General features: G+C 30.6%; 3 protein-coding genes across 10 annotated transcripts; 1 reads left to right on the plus strand and 2 right to left on the minus strand.

Annotated features, from left to right (window-relative positions):
* Positions 1 to 329: 329 nt before the first annotated feature.
* LOC122637961 (sodium-dependent neutral amino acid transporter B(0)AT3) lies at positions 330 to 7,091 on the minus strand. 3 transcript variants are annotated; one of them, XM_043830513.1, is made up of 15 exons: positions 6,487 to 7,059; positions 5,356 to 5,654; positions 5,048 to 5,243; positions 4,667 to 4,782; positions 4,436 to 4,543; positions 4,284 to 4,367; positions 4,014 to 4,175; positions 3,828 to 3,938; positions 3,548 to 3,749; positions 3,270 to 3,472; positions 3,002 to 3,203; positions 2,690 to 2,849; positions 2,346 to 2,609; positions 2,059 to 2,259; positions 330 to 1,893 (listed from the first exon to the last, which is right to left on the minus strand). In XM_043830513.1, exons 2-14 carry the CDS (start codon positions 5,539 to 5,541, stop codon positions 2,064 to 2,066), a joined length of 2,190 nt encoding a protein of 729 aa, XP_043686448.1. In that variant the 5' UTR covers positions 5,542 to 5,654; positions 6,487 to 7,059; the 3' UTR covers positions 330 to 1,893; positions 2,059 to 2,063. The 3 variants fall into 3 exon arrangements, with proteins under 3 accessions (XP_043686448.1, XP_043686447.1, XP_043686445.1); XM_043830512.1 differs by having other exon boundaries at positions 330 to 2,259; positions 7,011 to 7,091; XM_043830510.1 differs by having other exon boundaries at positions 330 to 2,259.
* Positions 7,092 to 7,640: 549 nt separating this feature from the next.
* On the minus strand, positions 7,641 to 11,940 carry LOC122627160. Of its 5 annotated transcripts, none has more exons than XM_043808076.1 (6): positions 11,805 to 11,940; positions 8,632 to 8,828; positions 8,361 to 8,496; positions 8,092 to 8,249; positions 7,789 to 7,901; positions 7,641 to 7,708 (listed from the first exon to the last, which is right to left on the minus strand). In XM_043808076.1, exons 2-6 carry the CDS (start codon positions 8,775 to 8,777, stop codon positions 7,662 to 7,664), a joined length of 600 nt encoding a protein of 199 aa, XP_043664011.1. In that variant the 5' UTR covers positions 8,778 to 8,828; positions 11,805 to 11,940; the 3' UTR covers positions 7,641 to 7,661. The 5 variants fall into 5 exon arrangements, with proteins under 5 accessions (XP_043664011.1, XP_043664012.1, XP_043664010.1 ...); XM_043808077.1 differs by lacking the exon at positions 11,805 to 11,940 and adding an exon at positions 9,112 to 9,278; XM_043808075.1 differs by lacking the exon at positions 11,805 to 11,940 and adding an exon at positions 9,092 to 9,278.
* Positions 11,941 to 12,072: 132 nt separating this feature from the next.
* On the plus strand, positions 12,073 to 26,781 carry LOC122627155 (lysophosphatidylcholine acyltransferase). 2 transcript variants are annotated; one of them, XM_043808065.1, is made up of 11 exons: positions 12,073 to 12,486; positions 18,795 to 18,940; positions 21,805 to 22,022; positions 23,602 to 23,714; positions 23,798 to 23,952; positions 24,098 to 24,235; positions 24,344 to 24,469; positions 24,561 to 24,708; positions 24,803 to 24,901; positions 25,106 to 25,250; positions 25,384 to 26,781. In XM_043808065.1, exons 1-11 carry the CDS (start codon positions 12,361 to 12,363, stop codon positions 25,470 to 25,472), a joined length of 1,503 nt encoding a protein of 500 aa, XP_043664000.1. In that variant the 5' UTR covers positions 12,073 to 12,360; the 3' UTR covers positions 25,473 to 26,781. The 2 variants fall into 2 exon arrangements, with proteins under 2 accessions (XP_043664000.1, XP_043664001.1); XM_043808066.1 differs by lacking the exon at positions 21,805 to 22,022 and adding an exon at positions 22,939 to 23,153 and having other exon boundaries at positions 12,092 to 12,486.
* Positions 26,782 to 27,372: the final 591 nt, after the last annotated feature.

Raw genomic sequence — 27,372 nt, forward strand, 5'->3', positions numbered from 1 at the left:
ATTAAATAATTATTTTACTCAATAGTTTGCATGTAGTTTTCTCTTCTATTTCTAAGAATTAAAAACATTCTAAAATAATTAATCTCAATAATAATTTTTCTCCATCTTGATTGACAAAAAAAAAAAACTGTTGCTAAACATGTTTTCGCTATATAATTGGAACAGTCTTTATATTTTAACGTTTCTAATATTGAATATTGTATTAAAAATAACATTGCAACATACTTAACGAAACTACAGTCAAAATTATTTTGACGTTAACGTCACGTTATGTTTATGTATTGTCGTCACATTTCCATCGATTAATTCGATTGAATTTTGTTATTGTCATCATAAATCCCTTATCGAGGTATTACATAATTTCGTATTGTCCTTAAGCCTTACAATTACGACTGACGAATCACGTTAAAATCATGAATAAATTTTATCATACGTACATAGAGCAGGTTTATATGTACCATCACGATATGCCAGTTGTTTCCATTTTCATTTCTATCACTATTGATATACTTTCAACGCGATAAAGCTACCAATTCTGCCGATCAATTCTTTCTGCCATCCAGACTTATTATTAATGAAACTTTGTCTTATCTTTTATTATAAACGATAATATTATATCGTGATATTATAAACTCAGAGTAAGCACGTATCGCGATCATCGAAGAACGTAGATATTTCTAACTATCGTTTCAAAAGTAAACGACAGTAATTTGTACCTTTTGATTTCTTCTCCTTATAATGAGAGAACATGTAATTTTCTATCTGATATACGAATCATAAAACTTACTTCACACATTTAACAAGATAAATTTTTTTTGTTAATATGAGAACGTCACATAGTATCGTTAAAACCTTATATAAAAATTTACTAGAAATAGTCGGGACAGGCAGAATAAAGAATCGGCTAAGTAGCGTTGTTTAAAATTTTACGAAAACAGAAAATGAAAAAAGAAAACTTGGGAGACGCCCCTTTTTAACTTATTGAATGGACGGCTCCTATTCTAATCTTAAATCTCACATTAATTGCAATTGCTAAACAATAAATGTGCAATTGCTGATATTACTGATAAGCTGTACTCTTATTGTCGAAGTTTCCGGGATAACTGTTTTGAATATACCTAAATATATATCAGGTTCTCTAAAAACGACAGATCAATACATACTAATATGTTTATGTTCTTTCCACTAGCATTCGTATTTACGATTAATTTCAAACGTTCTTTTTCGGAATACGATGCTTTTAAAAAATACAAAGCAATTCTAGTATTTGAAAGCATTGAAGTTTGTAGATAAAACACAAAAAAGCATTATAATACTTAATATTTTTTTATCAATAATTTAAAATATAGAATCCAGTATCATTGATAGATACTGTCTGATACAAGCAATAATAAATACTGCATGAGAGAGTGAAACATTTAAAACATTTATAAATTGCATCGCATTTCGAGTATAATACATTTTTTTCTTAATATGTAAATAAAAGTTACACGTCGAAGACAATGCTAAGCTTAATAGCAATACATTCGACGTACGAAAAATACAATTACGATATTTTCTCATGAAATTCAAGTTTTCATTCATTTATCCGTATTACGAATACAGCGAAAACGACGATTTGTATTCATTTTTAGCTTCTAATAATATAAGTACTGTATATTTCCTTACCTAATATCTAATATGTTTGTAAACTTCCAAAACTTCGAACAGATTTCTGTATTTCTCTTGATTAATATTGACATACTTGCGGACCTTCATATTGTTTAAAATCACGAGAAACAGTAGCGATAAAATATCTTCATAAAAGGATCAATTTTCATACGTCGTATAAATGTTATATCTCATATAATGCAAGAATTCATATTATTTTCAGATTAATTGACTCGATGAATCCTATAATTAAACATGATTAGTAATGAAAATAAATCAATAAAAATTCTGATGTCATTGAATCAGTCAATCGTAAGTACTGATTATATCGATTATTTGTTTAACAAAAACAACTGTTTCTCGAATTAGAAAGCAATTAAACGAATATTAATATGGAACAAATAAGACCTTTCCTAGGTGAGATCCTCGTCATCATCGCTAGGACCACCTGTTGGACAACATAATCCTTCTGTACCATCGGTTCTTATGCAGAATAATAAAGTTTCAGCAGCGGTAACTTCATGGGGTACGATTCCGTGAAATTCTTTCAAATCTGCTGCAGGGAACCAGGCTTTTTCATTGTCATCGATTATGAGAATACCAAAACATCTATGACATACAAGTCGAATATATAAACGATTAATAAAATTTTAAAAGATAATTAATTGAGATATATCATAGGTATTAAATATTACCTGCAAATGGCAATCGCAGGTATCCAAAGAACGGAAGCAAGAATAAGAATACCAATAAGGATGAGAGCCCAAACTGGCCATTCATGTTTTTCCGTTGTACCTAAACTTGAAACCCATGCTGGATAACCACTCCCTTCCATAATAATTTCAACGAATGAAGCAATCAAAATACTTAACATCGCCAAAGGACTGAGATATTTCCAACAAATCAACCAATAAAGTCCCGGACGATTACCCGTCATTAATTCTATGTCATCGGCAAACCTAAATGCGATGATGAATCATTCTTATTATCCTTGTTATAATATAATAATCGAGTCATAATAAATGATTAATAAAGAGACCTTTTCAAGCCATACACATAAGATACTCCAATACATTCGAAGAACGCGATGATCAATAAAGGAAAATTTCCACTGAAATTGTCAAAAAGTACGAAGACGTAGCTGCCAGCACCATGAGCGAAAGCCATTGAAATTATACAACACACCAAACAAATTGCACCTGATACAGATTGAAAAATATTAAATCTAAAATTTACAAATTAAGAATTTAAATTTAAAAATATTTAAAAAGATAAATGAAAAATATTAAAAATATTATCGCATGAAATCTTTCACTGATGATCGTATTTCATTTTTAACAATATAACGAACCTGTTAAGATTTCTTTCCGTAGATTGGGAAAAAGCTTCAAATCGACAATACTCGTGACGACACCTTCGAGAGTACCAAATTGGGAATCAATACCCAAAGTAAATAACATCAAGAAAAATAAAATCGACCAAAATTGGGCACCAGGGAATTGATTAATAGCTTCTGTGAAGATGATAAATGCTAAACCAGTACCTGATGCAGACTGTTAAAGAGATATAACGTATTAGCTCGGAATAAAACATTTTAAATAAATAAATATAATACTCACATTGTCTAATTCCTTTTCCAGATCGCATACCGGTAATTTTGGCATAATTAAATTGTCCAAAGAACCATTTCCAGTGGTAACATTAAGTAGCGTATTTGCGTCGGGAATAACATCGGGTATTTTGTCCTCGGTACCGAAAATATTAATTAATAATGTATTTCGTTCCGTCAAACATTCCTCGTAAACCATAGTGGCTTTAAATCCTGTTATTACAATAGGAAAACGTACGTTTGTGAAACGTTTATCAATAGTTCATATAAATTTCATTTAATTTTTACCTATAATAGAGAAAACAACGATTCCAGCGAACATAGAGGTAAAGCAATTCGTAAAGCTGACCATGATCGCGTCGCGATAACAATTATTATTTACTGGATTGTAGGAAGAAAAAGCTATCAAACCTCCAAATGCCAAGCCAAGAGAAAAGAATATTTGAGTACCAGCTTCCAACCATACTACTGGATCTGTAAGTGTCCACCACTGACAAAGATGAATAAAAATTTCATTATCATCTTCTGAACTGTCGATATTATCAAAAGTTATAATCCTTCAAAATACCTTCGGTGTAAAAAGATGCCGTAATCCATCTGACATTCCCGGTAAAGTGACACCTCGGAAAAAGAAGATAATTAACACGATATATGGAAACGTAGCGGTTACGTAAACGACCTATAAAACACAACAAATAGATAAATAAAATGATAATTATTGTATAAAGTGAATGAAAAGATTTTAATCGAATACCTTGCCCGACGATGCGATTCCTTTGATCATACACATATAAACCAAAATCCAAGCGATAACTAGAGCCAATGCAATCTTCCAATTAAATACCTCCGGAGTATTAATATCTTTAGAGATCATCAGAGTCGTCCGATACCAAAAATATTGAGTCGGGCTACTTTGCTATAGATTGACATATATTAGGATCTATTTTTCTTATTCCTATAAAAATTACATTCACAGACTTCGTAGAAATCTGTGATTTCTTCGATACAAGCACGTGATACTTACCAAGCATTCTAGTTCCGGTGCATAAGATCCATTTTGAAAATATCTATTAGGGCATTCGGCCCACGGTAGTTGAGATTGAAAACTCTTAAAAAAGAAACGATTTTGTTTGATTTAAAAACGCAGGCAAAATGCGAAATAACATCGTAGCTTACCTGAACAAAATAGAAGAGGCACCAAGCGATGATAGTATTGTAATAAAGGGCCACGTTGAAAGAAACGACGGCACTACTAACACCTATACCACCCATGTATGGTGAAACCTTAACAAGAAGCACGTATAAATCAATTTATATTAAATAAATAATGTTATCAAATGAATAGAATTTGTTTTGACACTTGTTGACTGCTTCAGTAAATATTATAATATTATGTTTTAAAATTACCTGATTCCAAACACCGATGGCTCCTTTTCTTAATCTTTGGCCGATAGCCAATTCAAGGTAAAATATAGGAATACCCTCGATCGCCAGCATAACAAAATAGGGTATCAGAAACGCTCCTATAAACAAATAAATCTGTTAAAATATTTATTATATTCATCGAACATATATATAATGTTAACTACTGCCACGTTTCTCTAATAAATATTCATATAAAATATATGCCTCTCGATATGACCTAGATTATCGCTAATAGAAACACTTGTCCTCGTTGTATAAAATTTTCTTCGAGAAAAGAGAGATAGATTTAAATTTTCTATCTGTATATTCCCTCTTACAACCGATACGATTTAATAATAATATGAAACTATTCGATGAACATACCTCCACCATTTTTTTGAGCTAAATAAGGAAATCTCCATACATTTCCGAGGCCAACGGCATAACCGACAGTAGCCAAAAGAAACGTGAGCTTACTATCCCAATTTTCACGTTCGTCCTCGCCAGCTTCTGGTCGAAAAATTCCTTTACCTTCGTTACTCCCTAATTTATTACCCCCACCTTCATTCACCGGTTTATTCTGTATTGAATGAATTATATAACGAGTATGTATAATGTGACTTCAAAAGAATTAACATATACATATTTAAATGTAATAAAATGTTCGCGTACTAAATAAGAAAATTCTATACCTTTTTATTTGGACTAGAATCATCGAAGGCTGCATTCGTAGCTCCGTAATTGACACTGGTAATATTTTTACGATTGTCCACGACTAATCTACCTCTCATTTCTTTCATTTCTAACTTATCGACGCTCTTTTGTGGCTTTAAATCCCGAGAACTTTGACGACGGACTAAATGCGCCGTGTTTGCCATTTTTTTCTCTTCAGTCTTCTTTGTCTTCTCTCGTTATATTCTGTTATCCTTTTAGAATTATTGTGTATTACGAGGATCAATCGGATATTCCACGCATACCTACGTACTCCATCCTATCATGAAATAGTTAATTAAAATATTTTGATTAATCAAAAAAATGTATATGATTTTTTATTTAATTTTTATGAAAAAAGTGTATATGATATTATGCTCTACTTTTTCCTTCTCTCACTCCGCAAGACAAGACATAAAAAGTTTGCGATCATATAGCGCAAATTTCTTTTTTATGCGAGAACTTTATTTCAATTTATAAAATTTCACAAATTTTTATCAGATATTTTTAATGGATTAATTAATAATTCTTTCTGGTAAATTTATTGGAATTTGTTTTACTAACAATTTTATTCGACTTTAAATTTATAGAAATATTAAAAATGATATCAACGTGTTAAATATGCGAAGCTGTTCCTTCAATTTCATTCATGTTATATATCTTATAACACAAAGTGTCAAGCAACATAAACATGAAAGATTAATAAGATATGCCCTGAAGCGTTATATACATCTATGTACATACATATATATATCTGAGTGTATATGTATTATTACAAAGCAAAGAAAACATACATCATATATATATATATATATATATATATATATATATATATATACACACGTATTACGTCTTACTCATGAAAATTACTGACAGGTTCTTTTGTGTAGATACTATCAAAGAAAAGTTATCTCATTTTTCTTTAAGAAAATACGGAATAATAGTGTACAATTAAATTTTTATTTTGTTAAATTTTGAACTCTACATATATATATATATATATATATATATATATATATTATATATGATAAAGCATAAAAATAAATCAAAGAACAATAATAAAATTTGTATTAAAAGAAATGTTTAAAAGCATTATTTTATTTTTAACATACCATATGTTGACATTCCTGAGAAGAAGAGCAAACTTTTAACTTAAAACTTGAAATATATAAAATAAATGTTTATCAAATAAGCAATATATGGATCGTAGAACTATTACTCTTTGCGCGAACGTATGTTTATGTGATATTTTTGAGGGGAATAAAATTTTCAATAGACCGTCCGTAATTTCCGGGGCGCCAATCCTTCACAGGTGATACAAGTCAGTATCGGTATACCACTGACGTCATTAGCGTAAGAATAATTAATAAGTTTTACACGATTATATTTACAATGTTTTATTGATTTGAATCGTTTTTAACCGAACTGTCTACGAGACTACGAATTTATCATTCGAAAAAATCATCTCTTATATTGAATGTGTTCTATTGAAAAGTGTTTTCACTATAATTTTTACATTACTTAAAAAACTTAACGAAAGAATATACTCTCATATTGTAAAAGCAAGTGATTAATGTAAAAAAAATGAATTAATCGGTATTCCGACGAAAAGTATCGTCGCAAGCTCACCACTGACCTGTTAGGGTGAAACGAAGAAAAGCGCGAGGGTCTCCTTACAGTACGAGGAGGAGTTGACTACTGTGGCACCCTCTACCACGATGGTAACTTTTGAAATTACGATATATACTGGAATCAATAGCAAGCGCCGGCGCCCCAACGCTTCCGAAAGACATTTCGATTAAAAATATGTCTAATTCGTATCCGTAAGCTGATTGGTCGATCATTAGGGAACTCGACACCCTTTTATAAAGCTTATCGTCGAAATTCTAAAAAATGACAATTTCATACAATACTAGGAAACAAAGGAAATTAATGTAATACCTTTGAGCGATCAATCTCTTTGTCTTCTTGTGATTCGAATAAGTCATTATGACGTATGTTTAAACTACTACAGTATAAACATGAAAATCTATTTATATTATTATAAAAATTAAAATTAACATCTGTCAACAAATACATTAAAAACCATATTTGTATTTCTATATATAAATCGTAAATTATATTTCGTTAATGATCGATTTTCGAAGCTAATTTGGGAAACACTTTGAATATCCGTCAGATCTGTGGCGCCATTTGTAATAATTTCGATTATTTCATAAAATCTTTCTAAGGAGGAATTAAAAAATAAATATGAGACAAAGATGTAGTACAAATTGTTCAAAAGTTTTTATTGAACTTTTTCCATTATTAAAAATTGAGTAAAAGCTAATATTCCTGAAATACATATCATATATTAATTTTATAATATACATGTCAGATTATTAGATAAAATTATAATATATTGAAAGTCTTACTATTTAATTTTGTTCTTTTATAACGATCTTCTATAAAAGAGTCTGCAAAATTATCAATTGATTCTTCATTTTTATAATCCATTGCTTTCATGCTTTCATTAATAAAAAGATATCTAGATTTTCGGGATAAGGAATGATAACGTAACGATTTACATAAAATAATAATCCTTCTAAAAATTATTGTTTTTTTCATCTGTAAAATATTGCCTAAATATTAAATATTATCTTAAATATTTAGAACGATTCTAAATTATAATAATAATCTTAGAAAACATTATTTAATTATATGGTTTTAAAGGATACAACTCGTGATAATATTGAAAGCTTTCGATAGCCCATTCTAAAAGTAAATTTAATTTTGGCCTATAAGGTGTTCCATTTATAATATCTTTCATATCTTCGTCACGTAGCAAAACGTTATTCCTAGATTTATTCAAATTTGTTAATCGATTTTTTAAATCCTGAAAAAAGAAAAAATATAAATTATTTACCTTCCAACTGTCTCACCGCGTTCAATCATCCGTCGATAAATTTATCTTTATTTTTAGGAAGAATATTTTTTGAATGATTACCTGAATGGCGTCATTTAAACGCTGTAACATATCTGATAAAAGCGAAATTTCATTTTCTATCCCCATGAAAATTTTAAAAATAAGTTTTTCTCGCGCGTAATCGATCATACAGATTTCTTCGCTATCGACATCTTTACTGTAAAAAAAGCGACATCTTAAAAAGTATTACTGAATTAACTCCACTCGGCAGAAACGTGAACTACTTTGGAAGTCTACCTAAATATTTTCCTATACATAACGTGTTTTAAAAGAAAGAAATATGAAAGTTTACCTCGAAACAAAACGTAATTGTTCGCATTGATTTCTCAAAGCTTGCAATGGTCGTTCCGCACTTGTGAATAATTCCAACCATTTTTCGTCCAATATCTTTAGATGCACAAAGTAATTTATAAGACTTTTATGCAGTTCTTTCGTCATACTGTTTAGAGGTTAAGTCGACTTCTTCGCTACTACCCAACACTGATGGAGCTGCAATTTAAATACATTGGATGCATAGACTGCTTGCGCGAAACTTACATTTATAATTATTTTTATATTTTACATATAAAACGAAAATTTCGTACAACTCGCATTTTTATTAAAACAATCGATTTATTCATTACCGAGAAAATTTTTAACGAACAAGTTTATTCACTTTGCATACATATCGATTGTTAGTTCGGTAATTATTGACTATACCGTCTGTGATTGATACAAAAGACAGACCAAACGATATATATATGCCATTATACATTTAAAGGTCGATTCACACATTTCAGTTCAGTCTCAGTTTAGTTTACGTTCCGTCTCCGTTCCGTCTCACTTCGATCACAGTTCGGTTTTAATAATTTATATTCGTATTGATTCGATATACGTAGGTCCTATTTTATGGTCATCGAAAGCATAAAAGGTAGAAATGGGTGGAGCGATCGGTAATCTCCTTTACGGACAAAAGATTGCAAGTTAAAAAACATCAATTCACACATTTCAATTCATTCTCCGTTTCATCTCCGTTCCGAATGGCTACGTTTTGACATTATTATATATAATTTAAATATATTTTCATGCAATCTAAATTTAATTACTGATTCGTCATATTTTCTTTGTGTTCGAGATCGTTCAAAATTATCGTCAATGAAACTTTTTAAAATAACTGACGAATTATTATAATTTGCAATATTTTCTTTATTCGTTACATCACTTTTCTATACTATTCAAAACTTCACCCACATAAATATTATTTTTCATTTAATAAATATTATTTAAGGTATTATTTTAATAAGATTTTGTTATGACTAATTAGCCGTAGCATTTCTTGTAAAATTTTAAACTCGTCAAAAAAAAAAAAACCCATTTTCGTCATATGCTATTTTACCAAAGACAAAAACTCGTCACGACCATTTCTGCTGTAGATAAAGAGAATGCTATAATTGATTTAATGTATAGAAAGAGATTTCGAAGATGTAGAGAAAGAAATTTTAATGTCAAAGATACATTTCACAAAAAACTCCGAATCTAACTGATCACAACTTAATTTTATTAAAATGACACTTGAAACGTTAATTTACATGAATGATAATAACAGCGTATGTGCTGTTGATAACGGTACAAAACTTAATAAAAATGCTACTCTATAGACTTCAAGAGTAATAAAGATGGAAATAAATAGAACAATCAAAAATTTTCTGTATCTGCAGATTACTACTTATCTACAACTTTATCAGAATTCTATCTGATAAAATCTATCTGTCTTTTAAAAAAGAACATCTTTAACAATGATCTCGGACATAAAAAATATTACGCATCCATGACTCAACTGAGATTGAACGGAAATGTGTGAACGGTATATTTAAATTACATACAATAATGTTAAAATCACTGTGACTGAACAATCGGAACGGAGACGAAATGGAGATTGAACTGATATGTGTGAATCGACCTTAAAAAAGAATTTCTTTTATCGATTCATAATAAATATGATGACGATAGGATTTTAATGGAAAAATGTAATTATTGTGAGAATAAAATGAATGATTTCGTTATGGCCAATTATATTTTGTGTTAAATACAACAGAGCATCTTCTTCGAACAATGCAGCATTGAAGTGCATCGTGCATACTGAATCGTAACAATTAAGACGTTTCTAATGAACCAACTAATGTACAAAAGATCACAGATTACGTCATTTCCAATTTTTAGAACGTATTGAATAACAAATATAATATAGACATCATTTTTATATACTTGAGATACCGATAAATTCTTGTATTGACAGAATCGATGTATAGCAAAAAGAAATATAATCATATATGTAGAAATATAAATACACTCCTGTGTTTCGAAACTTTTCATAGAACTGCAATAAATAGTATCAAGATAATTTTAAATCTTTGACCGGTCAAATAAATAATTCGATTTCATTCATTCGAAACAAACGAAACTATTACGTATTCCATATTCTTTTTCGATAAGAACAGAGTTTTCGTGACATAGATAATAGATTCTTAAACAATCATATACTTTTTTATTAGAAAAAGTTAACTTATCAAAATAATATAAAGTATGTTTTACTACAGTAAGTTTTTGTATTTTTACATTATTACTATTAAAAATAATCTAACAACAATAGAAACGAAAAGATAATTTAAAAAAAAAAAGCATACTAAGACAATATTTTTATACATATGCGAAGTTTCTACGTAAGATAAAAATTAATAAAAATAATGTTATATAATAAAAGATAACGAGTGTTATTGCAAATAACCTTAGTCTACAATTCTTTTACGCTGTACAGTATACATCATTAGTCTTTTACTTGAAAATGCATGGTATTTTGTTTTAACATTTTTAAATTTATCTGATTCATCGAGATGACATCACGCTTCTCAATGGCTTTCAAATAAATTTTTATTCTATTTTCAGGTGTGATTTGGAATAGTAATTTTGGATTTACGAAATCAACATATCAAGGACAAAATCAGAAGAACGATGCGCACGATTCCTTCTCGAGAACACTATTGATCTTTAACGTGCATAGATATATGCAAGTCTAGATTCTATTAGATATATCGCCATTGTATAACGATTGATATATATTATTTCTAACTCTTCGTATCCCGATAAAAGATCATTCAGAGGGATATCATAGGAAGAAATTTACAATTCGGATCTTTCCCCTTTATCGAATATCACATTCTCATTCATATGAAAAAAAAAGAAAGAAAAAAAAAATAAGAAAGGGAAGAAAAGAAAAAATCTATTCTTACGATAATAGAATCGTTAAAAAAGAAAATAATATAAAGAAATAATCCCACGATATATCCCTAATGTAACATCAGTCTTATTCTTATTCCCGTTACACGTAAGCGCAGACTAGAAATCGTGTAAATTCACCCTCATTGTTAGAAAAAAAATGGCGCACCCGAAGATCGTTCGTACGTTTTCGTGTTCCAAAAGGATGCCTACCGAAAACGAGCGAAAGCATTTCTCTTAGACCGATATGCGCGCGCACTCAACTGTTCGGGAAAAGTCGTCGGAACTCGGTGGTAGTCGGCCGAGGAAACGTGCACGACGATTGGTCGTTCGCTTCACGATATTAAACGGGCGGCGAGGCACAGTACGTTGTAGACCGACAACCCCTACGCGTGTGTAGCGATGCTTCGTCGTAACTGATCATCGACTTTTCGTTCTCTCTTCCTCTCTCTTTTTCTATATCTATCTTTCTCCCCTTCTTCTTTGTTCCTCTCTCTCTCTCTCTCTCTCTTCTCTCTCTCTCTCTCTTTCTTTCTCTCGTCTCTCTCTTTCTCCATTTTAATCTTTTTTCGACCTTCTCCCACTTCCTACAAACTACGTTACTTCTCAGTCTGTTTCTTCGTCGACGAGAATCGTCGTTGACGAAGAGTGACGCGTCGTTGTTTCCCCTCGTCGTGTCAGACAATATTAAGGACGCGTACAAGACAAAATAAACGAAACGTTAACCTTATACGTTCGGGAAAAGTAAGGTTCACGAGGAAAAAGAAAAATGGAGGAAATTAACGGAAGGGTAGGGAAGAAGCACGAAGAGGTGGATGCTGCAACCCTCAGCGCCGATCTCCTCAATCCCTTCGTTCATCGCCTCGAACTCGACACGACCTACGATAAGCTCAAGGTCAGTATTTCTCTCTCTCTTTCTCTGTTTCTCTTTCTCTCTCTCTTTCTCTGTCATGAGCCCTTCTATGAACATACTCCTTCCGCACGCGGAAACCCTCCCTTGGGATCGATGCTCGCGCGTCTGTCCGGAGCCGGGCGAGTCATGAGGGGTGAGCTTAAGAAACAAGTCTTAACCTCTTTTCTTCGAAATTTTATATTGTGTATATCTTCGTAAATAATTATCGGCAAGTTAAATAATTATGTTTTTTAATATATGGATTTTCGTCTTTGTAGTTACTTTTTGAATTCTAGTTTGATATATACATATACATATATATATATATATATATGTATATGTATATATATATGTATAAATATATATATATGTATGTATATGTATATATATATGTATATTTATATATATATGTATATGTATATATACATGTGTTTTATATATATATATATATATGCAATTACTAAATAGGATTATATCTCGATACCAATTATAGACCCTAGTCGAATTCTATATTCTAACCAATTCTTTCGCAAGAGGACGAAATAATATTCACCTTGGTAAGGAGGACACCAACTGTTCGTTATTGGAGTGACTCATGATCGATCCTAAAACATAATTTTATATATGCAGCGACGCTGTCAGTCGTCACTTTCACCTAAAGCTTGTCGAACTAAGGATACTTGAAAGATCGTCATCATGCCAACTTTTCTCGTTGTAATACTTCAGCATTAATATCAACATTCTTAACTGTATGCCAGCGGCTATATAGAAAGAAGTAGAGCGCTCATGACATTCAACGATTTAATATGTAGGTTGTACGTTGAAGAAAGGAAAGAGAAAAGAAAATTATAATTTTAATGAGAAAAAAAAAAGATAAATAGATATCTCTTGACGTAATGACCTAATTATATTATCCGATCTAATTCCGATGTTCTTTTATGATTCTAAAATTGACTGAGAATCAACAAAAGAGCGACATATAGATGAATTAATTTCCTCTTTTCAAATCGCTGCTTTCACTCGTACAAACCTTGCACCTTGTCGATCGTAGAAAGTCTTCCAAACATTATAATTTCCGTAGAGTACACAGTTGTCTTTATACAGTACAAGTCATATTTTACTAGTCATTTTACTGTATAAATACATTTTGTTTGCACTTAAAAATTTTAATTTTTTAGTTTGCATATTAACATAACATAGTCTTTAAAAAAAAGATCTATTCTAAGATATATTTAAACGGGGTTATTGACGATTGATTATTATACTTTATAATAATAATAATAATAGTAATAAATAAAAAACCTTGAAAAAAATGCCTTCTTTATGACAAATACATGCAATAACAACGATTACCACATTTGAGTTATTATTTCTGATTATCAGAAACTATTTTTCGAAAATACTAATGGAAAGAATATCTTGTTTTAAAACAAAAATGCAATAATAAGTATAATTTCATGTTTACAAAAGATAATGTTCGTGTGCACGTAAAGAGAAAAAAATAATATATAATGCGTTGGTCATTATTATATCTGCTCGGCAGGACGGAAGTAGACCTTTTAAAAGGTCAACACAGCTGTTTGTAAGACGATAACCACTACGGTGTTATTATATAACAATAAATTGCGTTTTTATCAAGAGAAAAACAAATAAAAGAAGTGGGACCAAAAACAGGACAACAAATTGTCACGATTAATTTCTATGGCGAAAAGAAAAGGTGAACCGAAATGAATAAAAATTTTAATACTTGATGATTTTGTTTTATCAATGTATCATAGAACAAATCATTATAATTCATTTTATGATGAAATTGATTTATTGTGATGAAATCCTGACGGATTATACACGTACACAATTCAATGTGAAGTCTTTTACTATAGTAACATTTAACAAGAAGTCAAAAAATGATTAAAATGAGAGAAGAGCAATGGCAAAAGTATCGACGAATAATATTGGTATTCGAAACCTCGGAACATCTAACCCGTTTGAAGAAAGAAATCTCTTTAACAATTACGTGTGCGCGCGCACACGATGAAAAGAAAGACGGAGAGAAAAAGAGACAGACGGAGAAAGTTGTGGTACATGTCATATTGTCGTACGTAATGCGGACCTTGTCTTTACAGTTACATTCGCGGATATTTTTCTTTTTCACATAAAAATTAGTGCGTGACGGATTGACGCGTGTGATAAGTCTAAGCGAATATTGTCTCTACCATTGTAGATTGTATTAGCTGTATACATGCTTATCTGTATAACGGAATAATGAGGAAATGAACGATTTGTAAACATCTTGTTAATGATTAGTTAATTGATAATAATAAGCTTATCATTAAATTTTTATCAATAATTTAATTTAATTTATTTTATTTATACTAATGTATACTAATTTAACGATTTATTTAACTTCCTCATATGACTACTCTTCTGACAAGTATCTATAACTACATTTATATTATTTTCAATAGTCAGTTTTATCTGATTACATTAACGCAAGCATTATGAAAAATGTAATTGCATTTAAATAAACATGTAATATTGTTGCTGTCAAACGAATATTAATATTCTATTAAGAATTCAAATTCTTATTTTTCTTATTCCTTTCGAAACATTTTTCTCACGATTTTTCTCATTGACAAATGTTCCATATAAAAAATATATTTCTATTTCTATTATATTTAAATGTGCAATAGAAAGGCAAGAGGAAAATGAAACGTCTCTAGCAAAACGTTATTAAGCATTTCCCAACTAGAAAATTAGAATTTCAAACCGCTTCGCGCCGGATGATACTTCTCGATTCTATGTCGCTAATCAGTGAAAGCGATTTTCGATACGAGTCTTGGATATAAAGCGAGCGAAAGTCGATCAACGCAGAATAATTATTATTCATTAGGAATGTTGGCAAATTGAGGTGAACTACTAAATGAAATTTATAATATATTTTTATAATATTCCGGTACATGTTGAGTACATGTATATATATACATTCGCACGACGTTACGATCAAATAAATTAATATTAAAAATATAGATATTTATTTTATACGAAAAAGAATCCATTTCATTAATCTACAAGCCATTCCATTTTATGATGTATCTATCTGTTTTTTCATATTTCAAAAAAATATATTTATGCAGTTAAGAATATAAAATTTATTAAAGTAAATGCTAATGAAAATACACGTGTAAAATTTCATGGATGTTTCGAGCGTTTAAAAAGAGGCTCAAACATCGTTGGCAACCGGAGAGAAAAGTAGGTCATGTCAAATAAAGTTCGATATAAAGAAAAGAATATTATTCTTTACTAAACTCCTGCGAAAGTCACACATACATACATACATACATATATATATATATGTATATATATATATATTTACCTACTTAGATACATATATGTGTGTGTAAATTTTGTCCTCCTATATAAAATAAACTATGTTCAAACATCGATTATATTACTCGTACAGTAATCTATCCTAATGGCGGTTTGAAATTTCGAAACATTATAGTCACAAAGAAAAAGCTGCTATAAATGAATCGGAAAGTTAAACTCGTAAAGCAGGAAAAGCTATAAAGACGGACCGTCGACGCCTTTCATCTTTATTCTTCAACACTTCCCGGCTCTCACTGCAAACATCCAGACATGCAATATAAACCTTATGTAGCGCATGATCTTTTTTTTTCATCGCTGACAACGTTTCAAAAATATGCGATAAAATGAAGCCTTTGTCCGCTTGAAATACATGAAATATACACACGATAATATCAAAAACTATTTAAAAATAAATAAGAGATAAAACTCTACGTTCATTTAATTATTATTTCTTAATCGTAAGATTATTTATTTCCATAAAAATGATACTGGTATAGTAATCAGTAATAAATAGTAATAAGAAGTTTAACATGTATTTATAATGTAATTATATATACACTCGTTATACAGTACGATTCTTATTTACATAAAACGAAAATGCATCTAATGAATATAATTAAGATTAAACGAAATACGTTTATTGAAATAGAATTATTGAGAATAGAAGATAAAATAGGATGCACGGAGTAATCGAAATTTAGTTCTTTCTTTCGTCGTTTCCTAGGATAAAAGAGAAAAAAGAAAAGAAGAAAAAGTTAACGTTTCCCACTTCTTTGACTAACTTTGCCTTGCCAGATGTGGGTCACACAATACGAGAGTCTACTTCGGCGAAATGTATTCCGTGTGAAAAGCAAAGAAGAAAAGATAAAAAGAACGAATGACAGAATTGTTGAGCCTTTGCTTACGTCATTCTCGCCCTTTGCCTACTTATTCTTACAAGATATTCTTATTATATGTAATATAAACTTCAATATTCTTCAACGAAATCATAAAAAGACTCGTAAAAAACAAGATTTCGATGTTACTGAATAATATGTATAATATCTATAATTAACTAAGGCTATATTTTTTCTTTTCATTTTTATATAAAATTCTTGTTTTAAATATTATCTATATATACTCTGTCTCTTTCTCTCTCTCTCTGTCTCTCTCTCTCTCTCTCTCTCTCTCTCTCTCTCTCTCTCTCCCTCAATATAATAAATTACTTATAATGATACTGCTACCGAAAAATTTTATAATATCAACTCCTTATGTCAGAAATAGTTTGTTCATCTTTCTGGAACACCTTGACACAATTCTTGGTCATGATCACAGCATGCGTGAGGTTGATCTTGAGACTCGACATTCAAGCAAATTACGACAAAGGTATTTTGTTCGCATTACATAGGTCGAAAGAAAAAGAATGACCTCTATTATAATTAGAATTTTTCTGTTCTTTCTTGTTATGTTTATATGACATAATAGGAAGAGTAACAACATGTTTTATGAGTCCTTGAATAAGTAGGTAAATGACATTGAAAGGCTCGTAAAAAATCTCCATCAGAAAACTCGACTGCACCATACTTCGAATGCTAATGTTAGCAACCTCATTGTCATGTAGATGGTTAACGCAATTTCGTAATATTATTGAATCATCGTTCACAAATATTTTTATATCTTTTGGACATTCGATTTCAGATCAATTTCCTTTTTTGTTATTAATAATAAATTTGAGAGCAATTACGATAAACTTATTAAAAAACGATAGTTCTTAATTTGACAAATTTAATCAGATGTAAGATATAAACATTTTATTTATTTCATATTAAATAAAAACAGAAAAGAAAAGAAAATCTATCAAACTTGTACTTTTAATAAATGATAGCTATGATATTTGATTACAATCTGATTAAATAAAATAGTAAAATTCTTTACCATAAATTATAGCTTGCTAGAATTCGAACGAAAGTCATCGCTATGAGTGACGCGTGTTCTAGAACGAGATTATCTACTTCAGGTATATACCTACTTTCTTCGAGTACTTTCAACGTTCTAAAATATCTGTCCGAACTTGAATAAAGTCCAGCTACTTGAAGAAATTATAATCACGACAATATGTTTTTCAAAAAAATTATCTTTAATAAAGAGTTTACAAGAAGAAAGAAGACGAACGAAGGAGAAGAAGAAGAAGAAGAAGATATCATTAAAATTTTAAATGAGGAAAAAGTTCTAACATAGATTCTAAAGACTTCGGCACAGTTTCTTACGAATTACCGTTAGAATTTTTTTTATCTGGTGATTCATACATTTTGGATATCGAGATCTATGTGGTCCACGTGATCAAAGTCGAAACCTTAAATAATAATAGATTTAAAATTTTAAAACTCGTATTAAAACACGGAAGTACTACTTAAAAGAATGACCTTGGTTCATACGATGATCCAGAAAGAAACGTACTACTTTCTCGTATAAATTTTTCGTGCCACAATTTTCGTGACACAAAAAGAAGCTGAGGAAACGACTGAAGAATAAAGACATTGGCGAATGCAACCTTGTACCGTTGAATCCACGAAAACATCCTCGGTGCAACAAAAATAATCTTTCGGCCGTAACCTCGATCTTGAAAGATCGAGTGAGAGAAGTACATGTGAAACGATAACTTGCGGCGTAAGCTAGGCTAACGGAACGATCAAACGGTACTCGTTCTCTTTCTTTGACTCTCTCCATCTCTTTCGCTTTTTCTTCATCTTCTTCTTCTTCTTTTTCTTCTGTACTGATCTCCTCATTCCAACAGATGGTAAAACATTCTATTTGCAAGATACAACATTTATTTTTTCTCTGAGAAAAGAAAAGAAAAGAAAAGAAAAGAAATTGATTAGATCGACAAAATACTTGATTAAATTAATGATATAATCTATATACCAATATATGACTTCGATCTGACGTGTGAACATTTCGTATTACAGACGGCATTCCTGACGGTAGCTCTGTTACCACTAAGGCTAGCTGCGATTACTGCTTTAGTAATAATGGCCTGGCTTTTAGCTTGTTTGGGTCTCTATGGACTTTCTGAGGAAGATTTACGTCAAGCGCCTCTTAAAGGATGGAGACGGTAAGTCGTGACAAAATTAAAAAAGTTCTATTTTTTTCTCAAATGGACTTTCCTAAATATAATTACTACGCAGGATCATTATCTCAGTATGTTTTATTCATACATAAACGACGAGTAGATACTCATAAAATTACCATGGATAGAAACATTGATAATATTAAACTTTCCAAATGAATGTTAGAAAATGTATGTGCATATATATATATATATATATATATATATATATATATATATATATAAATAATTCAGTTTTGTTCGTATAACTTGAGAGAGTTCTTTGTTGCGTCGACAGAAAAAATTATTTAATTCTCGGAAGGTATAGCAATAGTGCTAGGTTCGAGTTTTCGCGAATAAAAGTCCATTTGTGGCCGTGTTCTGTGTCTGAAACATTGTCCAAGCATTAATGAGTTAATATTCATATATAATCGTGCCATGATCGTTCCGAACATTTATATACGATTGAAATCCGTGGACGTGTCGATCAGTTTAAAGTCATAATTTCATATATTCGGATTAATTCAGTCCTATTTATACAATTATGTTTGTGCTCTGTGACCGTATCCCTCCGTGGAAAACGGGAAACAAGAGAAATATCGGAGGCTATCAAATGTAACCGGAGAATATCCGGGCCACGGATGATGACAGAAACGGTACGGATGATGTATAAACTGTTATATACAAAACTATAGTAACTAATTCGAGTCCAGTGAACAGCCTGGATCGGTATGACCACGGCGCGATTGTATATAAATGGACCTTTATATATCCTCCCTCTTGGCTGGCCCTGCACGGCATATAACCACTTGCTTCTTCCATGTTAACTCTTTCGTTATCAATGATGACTGTAATCATCCTTCACACGCTCGCTATATCCATCGTGTGCCTTTAATCATTCGTTAAAATTTCGCAAACAGTTGCAATTTTGGTTATATTAGTTCCATGAAATTTGAATTTTGAAACCAATTATTTACTTATCGCGACAAAGTATCAAATGCCATACTCTGTCAGCGATAAAGTATACGTTTGTTCTGCGATAAAGTGCACACTCGTCTTCTGACTACTCGTATAGCGGCAGCGTACTTAGTCACTGATGATGATGCCATAGTGAAAGGGCTAACATGACAGTAGTCGATAATAGCGAAAAATTAGTCTAACTAAATTGCCTAACGTAATAATTTTGTGATTAATCCTTACATTACGATTAAACCCCACAAAATTCACGATCAATGTTTTGATGCATTCAACTATGTATTTAGTCGTATCTACATTAGTATAAAGTAACAGCTGAGTAAATTGTATTTTTATAAAACGTCACTTTGTCATAGAAGATTATCTAACGAAATAATGATAATAACATAAATGCAGTAAGTAACTTCAAATAGTATGCTAAAGGGTTAAATTAAATTCGATGTTTATTTATGAAACTGTTACTATGACGAAAAGAAATTATCAGAATTAATTAAGTTATCTATAAATATTGATAATATAATCTTTAGAAATGTTTCAAGATATAGTAGATGAAATTTGAAAAAAATTACATAACGAATATAAAAATTAAAAAATGATTATAACTAAGCGTATATCGAGTTAGAATATATAACCGATCTTTATTATATTCAAATAATAAAAGTGTTATTTCAATATCTTTAACATTCTAAATAGATCGTTGATGCATCAGCAAAACATTTGTGAGAGTAGAGAGAAATTTCTGCTATGATAGATATCATTCTTACATCAATTTTTCATTATATCTCACAAATCGTTAACTATATAAAACACCAATTGAGATCACATGCTCAATTTAACACACAATTGATGTTTGTAGTTACTAATAAATTACATTTTATATTTAATTATCTAAATGATTACTAAATTTGTAAAATTGATAGTAATATAAGATTTAAACAAGCTTGCATGAAATGTACAAATCGGGTATCGCACAATAATATACAAATAACAATTCGAGACACTGATTTTCTATCTCATATCGAACAGCTTTCACCTTCGTACACCTGCTATGACCCCATGTTCTATAAATGACATCGAAAGTATACGCTCGAGACATCTGTTAAATTTTCAATGCGAACTATTACATGAAAATAGGAAAGACGGACGGTCTTTCCTGTAGAAACTCAATTCTTTTAATCAAAAAAAAAATCTTCAATTGAAATGTTAATAATATCTATACTCGTTCATTTAATTGATTTCGTTTGATTTCAATTTAATCGTCAATTTTCAATGAAAAAATTAAAAATGAAGGATCAGTACATTTGGTTCGTATTATAAAAATCCTTGACCTTCTTATCATTCGCACTCTCTATATAAATTTTCTATGAGAGTATATGTTGCCGGTGGTAATGAATTCCGACGGGAACTTCTAAAATAATAAAAAAATCTATACCGTCTAGAGACTTCAACAGAAACACGTAAGTTCAGGTTCAAGGTAATTTCGGAGTGATGGATAATACTAATAATTATGATATTGTCATCGTTCGTTATAAATATGAAAGATAATAATCGACAAATATTAGATTGTTAAATTCAAATGTGTCATAATTCTAATTATCGAATTTCTTAACATGTTACTTGACATGATGGAAACCAGAAGTTTTTCAAAAATTACGGATTAATTAAATTTAATTAAAACAGTATACATTGATGCAACGAAATAGAAAATGCTTAGCTCAAAAGAGCAACGTTCGCATGTGAATTTACCAATATTACATAGAAACGAAAGTAGGTACTTAGTTGCATTCTGTTTGCCTCCCTTTCTCTTTCATCGAAAGTCGTTAAAAAGACTCGAGTATGCTTCTCTAACATCGAAAGAAATTATCATCACATATATAAAACGTGTGACGAAACAGAGACATGCGCATCGTGATCTGCTGGATGATGCGAGCATTATTCGTCTGTGGCGGATTTCATCAGCTGAAGGTGAAAGGTCAAAAAGCGGAAACAAAGGATGCCCCGGTGCTAGCCCTTGCACCACACTCGAGCTTCTTCGATGCACTTCCGGTCGTTTACCTTGGTGGACCGAGCATAGTCGCCAAAGGAGAGACGGGCCGCATTCCATTCTTCGGAAGTAGGTCACAATTCTCATAATCCCATCGTTTTTTTCTTTTTCCTTTTTATTCGCCAATCGTGAAAACGATGTTGACCGTACATTGACTGAGTATTCTTTCGAAGCATTTTGTGCAACACATGAAACGATCATCCAACAATTATTTCCCGTAAATAAATAATTAAATAAAGGAAATAAATCGTTTTGTGTGAACGATTTTTCCAACTTTCTAATCTTAATTTTAAATTACAAATAAATAAATATTAAAACTCATAGAATATAAGGAGAAGAGAGTACATCTATTTACATTTATTCTAAAAAGAAATATATAATGTTTAGATAAGTATAAATATAATGTTAAATAGTCAAATAGTCTTTCCTCTATATATAAATATATGCACGCGTGTACATACGTATGGTGGATGGGATTATATATCTGGGAACATACGCGTATTCTAACTAACAATACAATTAATGTAACTATTAACAGTTTCGTTGTATTATGCTATAGGTGTAAAATAGATAATATTATGGAATGAGATAACATTAAGTACGCGCACTAGCTTATGGACTGACAAAATGTCTTAAATTTATACTAGCCAGTGGGATTTTGGTTATATCTGTTTCTTATAAACTACTGGCTTTATCTTTCCTCTTACTTTCCTGTTTCACGTTGCCACATTGAAAGAAAAAGAGTAACGTCATTAAGATCTTCCTGTCTAGGAAGATCACTGAACTCATCGTCCTCTACAAATTACTTCGTCTTCTTTTTCAACGTACTTTTCTTTCTTATTTTATTAATAATACATATTAACTTGCTAAAAATGATCGAGAAAGAGATACGAATTTAACTTCAGGAACGAGAATGATCCTCGATGATCAGCTTTGCCGTGTTAAATTGGAATAAGTATAGCATTGTGTGGATTAAAACCTGCAGCAAAATAGTTCCCTGGTTGTGCTTTCTGGGACGACTGACATACCAGGCAGGAGGGATGAGAATCGTCGTACGCGGTAAACAAGCTTCAAGAGCAGAGGCACCGATTCTGGTAGTCGCACCACATTCAACATTCATCGACGGTGGTATCGTCTACGTAACTGGATTTCCCTCAATCATCGTAAGACGAGAATCAGGATTGAATCCGTTTACCGGAAGTATGTGAATGCTGAATATATTTCCCAATTCTTCAAAAACAACAAATATAAGAAAACAAGTTTTTCTAACTATTAAAAATAAAAGAAAACAAAACAAAAGAATAATCCATATATAATTTAATTATTATACTTTCTATTTTCGAACTTTTACTAAGATTGCAATCCAAAAACGTTCGTCGATATGCATCCCATTCGCCATATAGTATAAAAGAAAAAGTTACGATTTCAAATGTTCCATTTTTCTAATAATTTAGATCACATTTGCGTTAATTACGTATTTACGTACATGCAGACGTGAACTCATACATCTTCGTTTAACTGTCTGAAAGTAATTGCGTTCGAATAATCGAGCGAAACTAGGATGATATATGATCATAGTTTCTTAGAATCATAGCAAATCCGTTTCATTCGAGTTCTTTGATTTAACATATTCTTCCTTCGCGTACAGAGCTCATCAATTACACACAACCGGTCTATGTATGGAGAGAGGATCCTAATTCGCGGCAGAAGACGATAAAGGAAATAATCGAACGTGCTACTTCAAAGGAGGATTGGCCACAGGTAATTTTGATTTATTATACATAAGTTATTAAATATAGATGTAAATGACTCCATGAAAAGATGTTAAATTATTTTGTTGTTAGGTAATGATTTTCCCAGAGGGTACCTGTACAAATCGTTCGTGTCTGATAACTTTTAAGTCAGGTGCTTTCTATCCAGGCGTACCTGTACAACCAGTGTGTATAAGGTATCCTAATAAACTAGATACAGTCACATGGACATGGGAAGGTCCTGGAGCGTAAGTACAACATTAACAAATTTACGATGAAAAATATTCGATATTGGTACGAGTATATTTTACCGTTGAAAAGTATTGTTTGCATATTATTAGAAACCGACAATTTAATTCTATTCGAATCGTAACTTTAACCAATTGATTCCAGTTTAAAATTACTATGGCTCACATTGACCCAACTAAATAGTAGTTGCGAAATTGAATTCCTTCCTGTCTACAAGCCAAGCGAAGCAGAGAAAACAGACCCCAAACTTTATGCAAATAACGTTCGCCGTGTTATGGCAGAGTAAGTAACACCTGTGCTATTAAATCATAATTTATAAATTGATATTCGTATGTCAAAAATGTGTTATCTTGCGATATTATTTTTGAGCAATCCTTTCTTGGGTTTCAGGGCACTAAAAATCCCTGTATCAGATTATACTTATGATGATTGTCGAATTATCAGTAAAGCTCATCAATTACATATACCTCATGCATCCACCATAATAGAAGCTCACAAACTTCGAAATAAACTTGGGTTAGTTTTTCCATATTAATCGTAATATCATACGATACTTATATCTCTAATTGGCAAACACTTTTACAAAGTATACGTCGCTTGTTTGTAGTTTGGCAGCATCGAAAACCGAAGAAGAGCTTCTAGAAAAAAAAGTAGAAAAATTCGGAGAAGAGGTGAATTTGCAAGAATTTGCACGAATTCTTAGACTCGATGAAAAAGAACCGACTACTCAGCAACTCTTTCGAATTCATGACCGAGTATGTTCATTATAAAAAAATAAGTTGATCCTACTGTTTCAGTTTTATTTTCTTCACAATGACGTATATTCGCTACGTGTAAACTCATTTTTAGAATGGCAAGGGCACGATAGATCTTGAAGAGTATATATTCACGATACTGGCAACGACAAATGCTAATTGTGAATTGGATATGGTTGAAATCGCGTTAGACGTAAGTATATATTAAATACTATATATATATATATATATATATATATATATATATATATACACACATATATATATATGGACAGTACTAAAAGAAATAAAAGTAAGAATTTCATGATTTTCACTAATCTATAAATTACAAAAGTAAAAATAGTTTCGAAATACTTGTTTCTAAATACGTAAATATTCTTAATAATATCTCATTTAGGTTTGCGGTTCTAAAACATTGGAGTGTGTTAATCTAGCGGAACTTAGAAAAGCTTTGAGATTGTCATTACACTTACAATCAGAGGATGTTGATAAAATCTTTCAACAAGCTTGCAATAAGCCTGGTGACAATGTAGTAACTTACGGTAAATTATAATAATTTGTATAATTTTACAACAGTTGACACAAATTCTTGTCAATTTTATAACAAATATTTCATTATATTCATACCAGTTAGATTGTAATTATATGTAATTACGTCATGATAATTTTATACAGAAGCCGTGCTTGGAGTATTAGCTACACGAGCAGAATTTTCGCATCTGTTCACTGGGAATTCTGAGACAAGAAAAAAGAAGACCATTTGAGAGTGTCTCTTGGCCGCGTCTCGTATTCCTCAAAGAATTAGGGAGCAACGTGACTCCAATAGGCCACTTCTCAGCCAAATTTGTTCTAGCCCTGTATAACTAGGTAATTTCTTATGCGATCGTTGAGACTATTTCTTCTCCTACATATATGCTTAGCAGATTTTTTAAATAACATCTATATCTTCGATGAAATAGTAACGTCTTCGAGAAATTTTATGGTGATTGATAAATTGAGCCTGCATAGTAAGCATACTACTGATCTAATCGGATTATGAATTGTATTAAAAAATGTGCGGAAACTTTTTTTTAAGCCGTATAAAAATAAATAAATAAATATATATATATGTATATATATATTTGTATATTTATATATAAATTAATTCGAATAAAATATTCGAATTTGAACAATGCAATCCAATATTTGTTCAGGTTTATTCAATTTAAATAATCAATTTTGTTATTTAAATTCCGCTATAATGACGCTATGAGATAAAATATGTAAAATCGAACAGATACTCGCAAAGAAAATGACACGAGTCATTTAACAATATAATTTAATAATTATTGCTTTTTTATTGCCTCAAAGTATTTTTTCGTTCGACTTACAATTTATTTCAACGATTAAAAGTAGAAATTATTTAGAATAGGCCTTATTCTGTTAGTTATATAGATATTACGATGAATTTTTCACCTTTATGAGGTTTCACACTCGGAATCAAAATTAAGTATGCAATACATATTAAAACTTTTATTAGATAAAGGCATGCAGAATCCTTGCTGTGAGACTGGAAGATAAAGTCGGACGTATCGTCCATAGGAAACGTTATTTAGTCCTATAATCGCTTTAGATTGCTCAGGGTTTACAAAATGCGAAAATTATTGAATGAGTGCTCGATTATTTTATGTTTGTGGAAATTAATCACAAAGATCTGCTCGGTCACTTGATCGAGTTTTTAGTAAATCGAAGTACACTAATTATGAGTACCTAGAAGTTGAACATGCATTTAGAATAAATATGTTATAAAATTTATTCTTTGCTCGATAACAATACATGCTGCAGTATTTAATATTTAATATACACACATATATAATATAATGATACATTGGTCGTGAAATACAATAAAATGTTACTTATTGTATATTGTATATACGCATATATATATATGCAGTGACGTATGTATGTATGTGTGTGTGCGTGCGTGTGTGTGTACGTGCGCGATGCGTGTAATGTATATACACAAAATATATACTTGTACATATAGATACAATAAAATATTCTTACAAGGTATGAATTATCTTGATAAGTAGTGTAGATATATTTTATCTCTGCCTATAAATTGGCAAAAATTATTTATTTACATTACGAGTTTATTTTAAGTACGAAACAAGACTGAAAAAATATATATATATAAAGAATATAATAGATCTCTAGACTATCACATAAAATTTTAGATATCATAGAGTTCCAATTGTTAGTTAAGAAAATAATGAAATATATATATATATACGTATACTCTTAAAGAGACTCTGAAAGAGTTATTGATAGAGCCTGATTATCACAACTAATTTCTTAGAAGCTCACCAATGTACTTCGGTAGAGTACTACTATATTATAACTTTAAATATTATTTAAATAAATATTAACTATAATAACATTTACAACTCAATTCTGAGATTACATATTTTCATGTATCAAAAACAATAGTAACTATTGATGATAAATCTTAATTATTGACTTCTTGAACAGATACATTATACATAATGATAATCACGACTGTGTTATGCAATAGACACAGTGTATTAATACTGTTGTCTCTTATTAATATGTACAGGCTCAAAATGATATCATGTTCAACAATTATAGAAAAAAGGATATAAAAATTATACGCAAGCATAAAAA

This window comes from Vespula pensylvanica, chromosome 2, assembly GCF_014466175.1.
Source record: "Vespula pensylvanica isolate Volc-1 chromosome 2, ASM1446617v1, whole genome shotgun sequence".
In the NCBI taxonomy this organism is placed as follows: Eukaryota; Metazoa; Arthropoda; class Insecta; order Hymenoptera; family Vespidae; genus Vespula; species Vespula pensylvanica.